The sequence below is a fragment of the Schistocerca gregaria genome, chromosome 2, assembly GCF_023897955.1.
Source record: "Schistocerca gregaria isolate iqSchGreg1 chromosome 2, iqSchGreg1.2, whole genome shotgun sequence".
Classification (NCBI taxonomy): Eukaryota; Metazoa; Arthropoda; class Insecta; order Orthoptera; family Acrididae; genus Schistocerca; species Schistocerca gregaria.
In genome coordinates, this window is record NC_064921.1 from 169,683,876 (window position 1) to 169,695,776 (window position 11,901).

The 11,901-nt window shown below is 43.0% G+C and overlaps 1 protein-coding gene across 2 annotated transcripts in view; it reads left to right on the forward strand.

Moving 5' to 3' along the window:
* LOC126336608 (uncharacterized) overlaps positions 1-6,703 on the forward strand; it is a 41,918-nt gene extending 35,215 nt beyond the window's left edge. Inside the window, exons 6-7 of one of the 2 annotated variants that reach the window (XM_050000474.1) lie at positions 1,821-1,988; positions 6,477-6,703. In XM_050000474.1, coding sequence (XP_049856431.1) covers positions 1,821-1,988; positions 6,477-6,644 — 336 coding nt within the window. In that variant the 3' untranslated portion in view covers positions 6,645-6,703. The remainder of the gene's footprint in view (positions 1-1,820; positions 1,989-6,476) is intronic. The other variant, XM_050000475.1, reaches the window with a different exon arrangement.
* Positions 6,704-11,901: the final 5,198 nt, after the last annotated feature.

The following is an 11,901-nucleotide window of genomic DNA, read 5'->3' on the forward strand; positions in this document are numbered from 1 at the left end:
TGGCAAGGAAAGCGTTTCTGAAGAAGAGAAAATTGTTAACATCGGGTATAGATTTAAGTGTCAGGAAGTCGCTTCTGGAATTATATGTATGGAGTGTAGCCATGTATGGAAGTGAAACATGGACGCTAACTAGTTTGGACAATAAGATAATAGAAGCTTTCGAAATGTGGTGCTACAGAAGAATGCTGAAGATTAGATGGGCAGATCACATAACTAATGAGGAGGTATTGAATAGAACTGGAGAGAAGAGGAGTTTGTGGCACAACTTGACTAGAAGAAGGGATCGGTTGGTAGGGTATATTCTGAGGCATCAAGGGATCACAAATTTAGTACTGGGGGGCAGCGTGGAGGGTAAAAATCGTAGAGGGAGACCAAGAGATGAATACACGAAGCATATTCAGAAGTTGTGGTGGTTAATGGTTAACGTCCCGTCGACAACGAGGTCATTAGAGACGGAGCGGAAGCTCGGGTTAGGGAAGGATTGGGAAGGAAATCGACCGTGTCCTTTCAAAGGAACCATTCCGGCATTTGCCTGAAACGATTTAGGGAAATCACGGAAAACCTAAATCAGGATGGCTGGAGACGGGATTGCACCGTCGTCCTCCCGAATGCGAGTCCAGTGTGCCAACCACTGCGCCACCTCGCTCAGTCACATTCAGAAGGATGTAAGCTGCAGTAGGTACTGGGAGATGAAGAACCTTGTACAGTATAGAGTAGCATGGAGAGCTGTGTCAAACCAGTCTCATGACTGAAGACCACAACAACAACAGCAACATGCTACTAGTCCATAAATGTCAATGGTTCCATGTCCCTATTACCATTTTTCAGTATTTTTAAATTTTTCTTTTATTTATTTAATATTCTTGATTTTGCTCTCTAATATTTCATTTAACGTTTTGTTTGTACGAGCTGGTATCCCCCCCCCCCAAAAAAAAAAAAAAACCGGAATCACGTTGCCGCTAGCGTGGCTTGTGTAGTACGGATTTCTGCCGATGCCTGTGTTGGTTGGTTGGTTTGGGGGAGAGAACCAAACAGTGGGGTGATCGTCCCCATGGGATTAGTGAAGGATGGGGAAGGAAGTCGGCCGCGCCCTTTCAATGTAACCATCCCGGCATTTGCCTGAAGCGATTTAGGGAAATCACGGGAAACGTAATCACGATGGCGGAACGCGTGTTTGAACCGTCGTACTCCCGAATGCCAATCCAGTTTGCTAACCACATGATTTACCGGCCAAAAGTTCTTAACAACAGTTGTGTAGTCACTCACTGAGAAGGTGACCGACTGCAAATTGGAAGGTTTTGGACTCGGTCCTTGTTGTTAATGCGTTAAACGCAAAAGTGCACTGTGGTTTGCAGTCCATATTAAACTTTTCATCTCCATATTACTGAATTGTTAAGCAAGTACAAAGAAAGGATCAATGCAAAGGCAAATCACCCCATTAGGGCCATGCACATTAAAGCACTGCGGTGGTCAAATCTTGGGATTAAGTACAGTTTGACTTCAGACCGTTACCGGAAAACATGGAAATATATTGCAGGTGTATGAAGAAGGAAGCAGATGAGATCTTGAACCTTATTTATGATATTTTAATTAAAAAGTTTCGCAAAATTTTGTTAGTTAATAACTAAATGTTGTGGATCTTTGTACTTGTTTCTAAGAAATTTTTCTTGTTTTGACATGAGTTTGTAAAAGTGTTCTGATACACTCTGTATTTTGCCTTAGACTGGAGTGTTACGTTTGATGGAATCCATCGTTGCTGAAGAATTATTGTCAAGAGGATTTAATATTCGATGAGAGTATCGGTAACTTTTTGTGTTCAGTTGCAGGATATAAGAGAAACTTTTGTAGACGTCGTGGCGAACCGCTTTCCAGAGGTTATGGACAAAAATAAAAAGTGCATCTTGAAAATCTTTCTGAAACTTGCCAATGATATTCTGAACGCCATTGAGAGGGGTGAGGAGATAGGAAAGGACGACGTTACGGTAGAGGTAGGTCTACGTATTTTACTTAGTACTAGCTGATAACCAGCTTACTTATTCATCCCAATGTTAGACAGGAGATGGAACTAAATTGATTATAACGTAAAACAAAATTATTCTGTTTATATAGCATAAAAATGTAGATTTAGATAGAAATGATAACGAAAAGTCACTTACAAATTCATGTAACATTAATTTTTTTCAGAAAACTTAATTACGACGACGAACTGTAAAGTAATGCCTCCGAAATTTTTGTGTGAAAGCTCTTAAAGGTTTTTACATAACACAACGTTAATAACAGTCAAAATCTTTATTCTTCATATCCAGTATTTGCAGCACTCTTCTGTTAGAGGGCATAGAAGTGTAGCGCGTAACATGGCTGTGTGTAACGTAACTAAGACTCAGTAGCAGAATGCCAGACCACACACAAGAGCGCTGCGACATCTACTACAATCCGATGCTTTGGGTTCGCTGCCATCGATCATCGTCGACGCTATCCCGCCTTGGCCCCGCCCGATTTTTATCTGTCTCCAGAACTTAAAGGACAGTCTCGAGGACTTCACTTTGATAGCGACATAGCGTTGCAAACAGAGGAGAGGTTGTGGTTCCGTCAGCAAAGTGAAACATTCTACAGCGAAGGTACCAACAAACTGGCCTCTCGTTAGGAGAAATCAGTTCGCCGCCAAGATGACTGTGTTGAGAATTAAATGTATGTAGACACAAAGAATGAAGATTTAAAATTTTATTAACGCTTGGTTTTTTTTAAAGTTTTATGAGTTTTCACATAAAAAATTCGGAGGCATTACTGTCAGCACGCTCGCGTATATGAAGTTGTATATACATTGTTACCGCCCTTCATCCCACCCCCAACCCTACTTTTATCAGGCAGTTTCCATCAAAAGTGTGACCAATCACCCTAGTGTCAATTCAAGATTCATCCGATTTCACGTGACTATATCTTTGACCTAACAAAACGAAACTATTTTCTTAAGCATATGATTACAGTGTTTTTACTATCAAAGATTTTTTTACGGGGGCGTGTAACATGGATGAATATCAAGTGTTGGCGCGCTTTTTTACATTTACGTATAGAATGGAAGTTTTCCTTTATCTTTCACAAATATTTAGTGTGGTCTCCACTGGACGCACAACAAACATCCAGACGATAGACTGATCTCATTCTTTTGTGCAGCATGTATCGAATTGATGCATTCACCGCTGCTGCCACGTGAAGTCGCAGTTCAACCAAAGTTGCCGGAAGGGTAGGCACATAGACGAAATCATCATAAAAAAAAGAAAATCACACACCGTGAGATCAGGAGACCGTGGGGATCCGTACGCCCGTTGTGGCTGAGGCAGCTGACAGCTACGAAATACACTTTCAGGACAGGTGGCAGAAAGGTCGTGATCCATCGCATCGAAAAATTGAAATTTCGGAGTATTCTCCGAATTATGAGAAAAACAAGATGCTTGATTTCTGTAACAGTTTCTTTCGCAAAATAAAGAACGACTCGTACATATTTATCGGGAAACGGCATAGAACACACGAAGTTTTGGAATGTATGGCTCCTGCCTGACTGCACCATGAGGCTGCTGCGTTCCCCATATTCTTATCACTTAAGTGGAATGTAGTCCCGTGACAGAATATCGAAAGTGAAAGGAAACTTATTATATTCCATCTCCACGTCCAAAATCTATTTACAAAATTTTACTCGTAGTTGTTTACCAACATAATTAAGGTCCCGTAGAAATCGAATCCTGTATGGTTTGAAATATGAACGTCACTGCAAAAGACGTCAGAAGGAGTTGCTGGATCGCGACTGGCCTAAGCAGTAGACTTCTGAGAACCGCGTGCAAGACTCTGTTGAATGCACTCTTCGTTCTGAACGAACACACGGGAGCATCTTACGGATTCCCCCTCTCATAAACAACCAATGGTTAGAAACTACTGCTGCCATCTACGACTGCCTGTGTTTTAGAAGATCCAGGGCTGTACGATCGACGAAAATACAGCACACAGTTCTGAATGAGAAGATTGGGCCCATAAAACGCTTTTTGTTGCTGCGTTATCGCCATTTCGATTCGATACACATTGAGCAACGAACGAGCGAGCAAGGTATCTGGACCGAAGAAAACGGTATCGACAAGTGCAGGAACCGGGAACTTAAACTAATGCAAAGGTAATTTTTTAGTTTCGATGTCTAAGGGATAAGTTTCTATACTCATTCAAATAGAATGTGTAGTCTTGTCAAATCGAATGAACAGTTTTGAAACGGCGTCTACTTGGTTTTCAATCATTTTTACACCTCACCCGCTTGACGCTCTAGCCAAACCCTAAGGGTTCTGGGGGTCTCTTAATTCTACAGAATTTCTTTCCGGTTAGTAAGTCGAAGAAAGTTGAATTGCCCTAGTCGTTTCAAAACTATGCTTGGAAGTCAGTAGGCCTTCGCTCTCCATTCTAACACCAAATCAGCCCTACGAATCCTCAAATATGCTAGTCACATAGTATTTTAATTCAGCAGTAAATCACGTGTCGCAGATTATTCACACGTTTTCTTCATCTCACCCTTCATTCGAGGACTCAGTACGTATTATTTTATCCTATACACTGAGGTAACAGAAGTCATGGGATGACGATATGTACACATACAGTAGGCGGTAGTTCGCATATGCAAGGCACAAAAGGAAAGTGCATTGACAGAGTTGTCATTTGTACTCTTTTGATTCATGTGGAAAGGTTTCCGATGTGGTAATGACCGGAAGACTAGCATTAACAGACTTTAAACGCGAAATGGTAGTTGGAGCTAGAAGCATGGGATACACCATTTCGTAAATCGTTACGGAATTTAATATTGCGAAATCCACAGTATCAAAAGGGTGCCAAGAGTACCAAATTTCAGATACTACTTCTCACCACGGACAACGCAGTGCCCGACGGTCTTCGCTTAACGACTGAGAGTTCTGTTTTTGCGCGTAGAGTTGTCTGTCTTAACAGAGAAGCAACACAGCGAGAAATAACCGTAGAAATCAATGCAAGACTTTCAACGAACGTATGCGTTATCCGTTAAATCAGTGCGGCGAAATTTGGCGTTAATGGGCTATGGCAGCAGACGGCGTACGCGAGTGCCATTTCTAACAGCACATCGCATGCAGCGCCTCTTCTCGGCTCGTGGCCCTGTTGGCTGGACCCGAGACGACTGGAACACCGTGGACGGGTGAGATCAATCCTGATTTCAGTTGGCAACAGCTGCTGATAGTGTACAAGCGTATAAGTGTGGCGCAGACCCCACGAAACCATAAACCCAAGTTATCAACAAGGCCCTCTGCGAGCTGGTGGTGGCTCTATAATGTTCTTGGATTGGACTGAGTCCTCTTGTCCAACTGAACCAGTCATTGACTGGAAATTTGTTATGTTCAGCTACCTGTAGATCATTTTGCAGCCATTCATGGACTTCATGTTCCCAAACAATGAAGGAATTTTTATGGATGACAAACCGCAATGTCAGTGGGTCACAGTTCTTCGGGTTTGATTCGAAGAACATTCGAGAGAATGGTTCGGCCATCCACATCGCCCATCATGAACCCCATCGAACATTTATGGTGCACAAAATCCTGGGCCGCAACACTTTCGCAATTATGGAGGGCTTTAGTGGCGGCATGGCTCAATATTTCTGCAGGGGACTTCCATCGACTTGTTGAGTCCTTGTGACGTCGAGTTGCTTCATTATACTGGGCAAAAGGAGGTCCGACACGATACTAGGAAGTACTCAATGACTTATGTCACCTCAGTGCGTTTTCCAAGGCTTTCGCTAGTTCGTGTCCAGACTTGTCCTTGTTCTCACTTCCGGTGCTCAGTGAAAATTAAGAAATGCTTCTGTCGCACCTTTCATGTCCTGAGACGAACTCTCCTTCAGCCAATCTTTCTTTAGTTTTTCTCTTACTGCGTAGTATAATGTGATGACAAGTTTACAGGCGACAGATGTCAGATCGGTGGTCCAATAGTTTTCATATTTATCCGTCGTGCCTTATTCAGTATTGCGATGCTAAATATTTTATGGAAGCAAATATTTAGATTACGTTTTTGACTGCATGCTTTTCACCACCAGACAGTACCCCGCGTACTGGTCGTTTACGAATGCAGGAGGAGGAATATTTATCATTTGCATCAGGGCCGCATAAGTGAGCAATACGATCGACGTAATCCGGTTTACGCCGTTTATATATTGCCTCTTGAACAAGCCTCTGATATATTTGTCGTAAACCTTTTGCAAACAGATTTCACTAACGTTGCTGGTCACAGTATTTACATGACATCCAAAACATTTCTCAATTCTGACTTTCTCGTGAGAAATGAGAAGCATATTGGATGCTTATTTCTTTTGAAATCCTCCTTTTAATGCATTTACGCAAAGAATTAGTAGTTCTATGGTGTACTAGAAGTATTTATCCTTACTTGACCTACACAGTTCAGATACATCTTCGGCCGTTTTCTTGCAGGTAACTGAAGACGACCCAGAATTTCCGCCTCCAGATAAAAAGGTGTATTGGTTTCCACCCCCAACAATCGACAACCGGTGCGGCGGCCAAGCAGCTGGAAAATGCCCACACATGTTCTGCGAATATCGATCCTGTCGACCCCACATATTTACTACGCAACCAAAGTAAATCAGTTTCATTGTATATACAAGGAAGCTTAAAGGTAATAAAAAGTTGTAATCACTGTATTCTGATTCATGTGAGTCATTTTTTAATCTTGCTGCTAACTGTAGAAAATTCATTTATACCAAAACAAGCGATACCATGAAGAAGGTACCGGCATATAATGAATATGATAGCATGGATAACGAATGATGAAATTAAACGATATAGGTTTCACATCGTTGTCGTCTAATGGGTAGTGCCTGACACTGCTAAAGCTATTATGGGCTCCAAGACACCGTGACATGGAATCGCAGGGCCATGTGGCTTTTTTGAGCGTGTACTTTCTTTCGATTCAGAGTACAACGTCGACGTTCTTCGCCCCACTTACTAAGCGTGGCACCTTGCTCTGTACTGTGCGAGACCATACTCTTGGGAAATAGGAGAGAGGTACCGGCAGAAGTGAAGCTGTGGGCTGTGACTCGTGCTGGACAGCCCCCTGAGTAAGAACATTAACCACAAAAGGCAAAGTCCCATGTTCAAGAGCCACTTCGACACACAGTTTTACTCTATCTGGACATCTCAGAACCGTACACTCCGATTCACTGTGAAAAATACGTTCTGCGTACTCAGTTTGTTGAAAGAACAGAAGCTGTTGGAGTAGTTCATCTTCAAGCTAGACATGACGAACATCATACAACTCACTACTCGTACGTCATCCACTGGATAGATTTCCTGGTGGTTGTACTATGTGTTTGCAGAATGAATCCATGCCAAATGCAGGAAGACATACTAAGTCATAACTTACGGTAAAGTATACAAAGCTAGCTTTCAACGTACACAATGTAATGTAATATGGATAAAAAGGTGAAGTAACTGGTAACTCATGAATACTCCACAGTCGAGAATCACTGGTATCGGACATAACATTAAATACATAGGGGTTTGAGACGATGAGATAAATCCAATCGTCAACCGAATTTGCTTCAATGAAGTAGACTTAGTGGATGAATGGTTATGTAGGCAATGAAGATGCAACGCTAGGAATAACAATGTAAACAGGTCACACCTGCAGTGTAATGAATTTGTCGTCACCAACGAAAATTTGTGCCCAAGTTGGATTCGAAATACGATCTCCTGCTTATTGTGAGCAGTCGCCTCAGTGATTCAGGTCAACCGAACACGCCTCCACAGCATTTCTGTTCGCTTCATCTTTGTAAAATTATTTCAGTTGATAAAAATATCCATGTGACGAGGTAGCTACTGACCTCCAACAGATCTTTTGTCCTAGTGACGACATGAATATAATGTTTGAAAACGTTAACAGTTTGCAAAGCGAAAACTCGGGGAAAGTCACAGTAATCATAAAAAGATGCCACATTGACATCTAAATGCATTATAAACCCAAATCGGTAATAATGAGTATTAGGCCCATTGTGAAAACAGCATCCATGAGAGTTTAAAAAGATGCATGAAATTCAGTTCAAAGTTGTAACAGTAACCAGCTAGACAGTGGAGAGGTGCCATTCAGAGGTATCAGATGTAGATAAAGTTAAGTTGGTTATTTACTTCATAAATGTATCCATCCTGAAAAGGTACGCTAGTGATGATGGTGCCAGCCTGAGAATAATTAGTGATAAAAGAGGTTCAACCTTGCCACTGCAGATTAATTTGTTCACAACACTACCAATTTCATAATGCTAATTTCCATCACTAGGGATTGAAGGATGACTTACTGAACTATTCCCATTATTGATTCTTTTACCAGCAATAATGTCTTATTATTAAAAACATACAAAACACAGAAAAAATTTGTGCAATAAAGTACAGCAACAAGTGCTCATAAGACAGCCCAAGACAATGTTCCCATGAGGCCAGTCATCAGTTTCAACAGTGCTCCCATATATTAGATAGGAAAACTCAGACACAAATTCTTCACTGAACATTTCAAAGTAGATAAAAACAGAGATATAAAATACTCAAGATACACCATTCCATCAACTGCTTTTTGCTGAGATGCCGCGATGGAAGAGTAATACCTAAGATTGCTAGATTTGTGCATTTTATTGATACGAAAACGGCCAACAACATTAAGAAGCGTGCCAGTTTCGCCTTAGTCAAGGAGTGCATTCGCTTCACTCGAAGACAACTGGATCTCATATCCAAGGATTTACTTTTCTTGCACTTGGAGTTACCGTCGCTGCTGTCGGATGCATCCTGGGAATGGGTGGATAATTCTTCTTCGGCACTATCATATTGGACGCATAGTAGCGCCGTCAGGAAACAGTCTTCGAAGTTTCAACGGCTTTGTTCTCAACCCATGATATCTGATGACGACACCCGTCGACGGACAGTGATTAACCTCACGAGTAAAGAACTGGACGACGCCACGCTGTCAGTGTTGGAGAAAGGCCTGAATTTTGCCCCTACACCGAGGAATGTGCCTATCACCGAATTCATCTGCGCAGTCGAACAAGCAGTGTCCAGCTTTTCGGAGGACCAAGCTGAAGAGGTTAGGTTAGAGGTCTCACATACATTGCGGCGGGCGCCGCCTCCACGGAGTAACATCTCCTCTCTCGAAAGGGCAGCCGTCCGGTCCATTAGAGAAGACGAAGATCTCATAGTTCTACCAGCGGACAAAGGCAACGCAACGGTTCTTCTGTCACGTGATGACTATCTGCGAAAGATGGATCTCTTACTTGAGGACTCAGCATACAGAACATCGCAGGACGACCCAACTGAACGGACAGAACGGAAGACGCTTTCACTGCGGAAGAAGAGTTCTTTACCTGAGGACGTTCTCAAAAAACTTCGTCCTGGTGCTGCCGTGCCACCGAAATTATACGGTCTACCCAAGATTCATAAGAAAGGGGTCCCGCTTCGTCCGATCATGAGTAATTTGGGTGCTCTTACCTACAATCTAGCTAAGTATTTAGCATCTGTTCTTGGCCCTCACGTCGGTAAATGCGAACATCACATTCCCAATTCTGTGGTGTTTGTTCAGAGATTGAAGTCCTTGTCTCTTAGTCCCTGGGATTTGCTTGTGAGCTTTGATGTCGTGTCGCGTTTTACCTGGGTTCCTCTGGAAGAATCCTTGCAATTAATTGGTGAGAAACTGGATGAGGTAACAACCAGGCTTTGTCGCCACGTGCTGACGTCGACGTACTTTTTATTCAATGACAAATATTTTGAACAGACTGACGGAGTGGCTATGGGGAGCCCATTGTCTCCAATAGTCGCCAATCTTTTTCTGAAAGATTTTGAGGACATGGCGCTGAAGACAGCGTCCTTAAAACCAACCTGTTTCTGGAGGTACGTTGATGATACGTTTATGGTGTGGCCTCATGGGAGAGAAGCTCTTGACCGCCTCCTAGATCATTTTAATTCCCTGCATCCTAGCAGCAAGTTCACCATGGAGGTGGAAAGTGATGGAAAGCCTCCGTTTCTGGATGAGGGGACCCCGAGGCACAGTGTTTATCGAAAGCCTACGCACACGGACCGTTACCTGCATGCTTCTAGCTCTCATCCATCGTTCCAGCGTACGGGGGTCCTGCGGACGTTGGCTAGAAGAGCTTACCCCATTTCAGATGGAGAAAGCTTGACCCAAGAATTGGACCATCTTAAGGTTGTGTTCAAGCAGAATGGCTATACAGATCAACAGATCCGTCGTGCTTTCCAGTTTGGACCTTCGCATGAACCACCAGAAGATACCTGCAAATCGGTGGCTTTTCTGCCTTTTGCTGGGAGCATTTCCTCGAAGATAGGAAGAATTCTGAAAATATATCATATCAAAAGTATTTTTCGTCCGCCAGCCAAGATTAGAGCGCTTCTTCTCTCTGTTAAGGATGACTTGGGTTTGAGGAAGCCCGGTGTGTACAAGATCCCTTGCCACTGTGGGAAGGCTTATATCGGTCAGACAATCCGGACCATTCAGGACCGATGTGTTGAGCATCAGCGGCACACACGGCTGCTTCAACCTGAGAAGTCTGCAGTGGCGGAACACTGTCTCACCGAGGGACACAGAATACTATATGACGAGACACAAATTATTGCCCCTGCATCTCGCTATTGGGACTGTGCTTTAAAAGAATCCATAGATATTCGTTTATCTGACAATCTTATTAACAGAGACAAGGGTTATCTTTTAAGTAAGACTTGGGACCCGGTGTTATCTGACATTAAAAAACAACGGTCTGTGTTTCGATCGTCGCAATAAATTTTTTTTTAAAATTTTTAATTTTTGACAGCGATGTCTCGATTTCGTCTGTTTCCACCACTGGCGGCGCGGTATGTTTACTGCGCTAGAGGGCAGTTACGATACCTTCTCGCGCACGCGTTGTGGGTCTTCGGCGGCCTATATAGGGGCCGCCACTTGCGCTGGGAAGTCAGTTCCGGCGAGATCGTGAACCAGCACTCTCACCTGAAGATGGCGGCCAGTTGGACCGTGGAAGTACTGTCATGAAGACGTTATGATCCGGCTGCATACCCGAGAAGAATATTATCAATTATTACGCCGGGAAAGCCTTCGTAGTCACCATCACAGAATACCTCACACAAATCATAAAAGTAATCACTGAGCAAAACCAGTTTCAGTTTAATAATTCATTCTATTTGCAAAAGGAAGGCTTCCCACTCGGAAGACCAAACTCATATGCACCAGCAAATATCCCAATGATTCACACTGACAACAGAATTTTTACAGAAATAAGTGACACAAAAAATACAAGGTGGGGAAAGTAAAAGTAACCCGGACGAGTGGATACTATTTGTGGCAGTATTAACGGAGAACTAGAAGACCTACAGTTGCTCCCAACAGGCTGGAGCAACCGCCTATGCATGGAGCACATTTACACAACCTTCTCGCCAGACAGAGGCGTTTGCAGAGGTCAGTCTGATCGCGGCCCTAACTGGCCACCCAGGTCACCTGAACTGTAAGTGTGCGTATTGCAACAACCCTCATAGTCTTCAAGAACTGCAGCAGAACATTTCGAATGAGACTACAGCAATCTAGCAGTCTATCTTCGATCCGCCTTCAGCAACTTGCTGACCAGGGCCCAAAAGTGACTAGATGAATGGTGGCCGTTTTCAACATCTGCTGTAGTTAGGTTAGTACTGTGTTTCCTTTCCTCTACAATGTCTCTTTGTGTCCTAGACCCACCCTTTACAATGTGTTATACAGGCACAGACTTGTATATAGTATCATATACGTCACATATGAACCACAAATGTTTACATAGGCAGATAAGTAACATACACTACAGTCAGTCACTTCACTATGGAAATA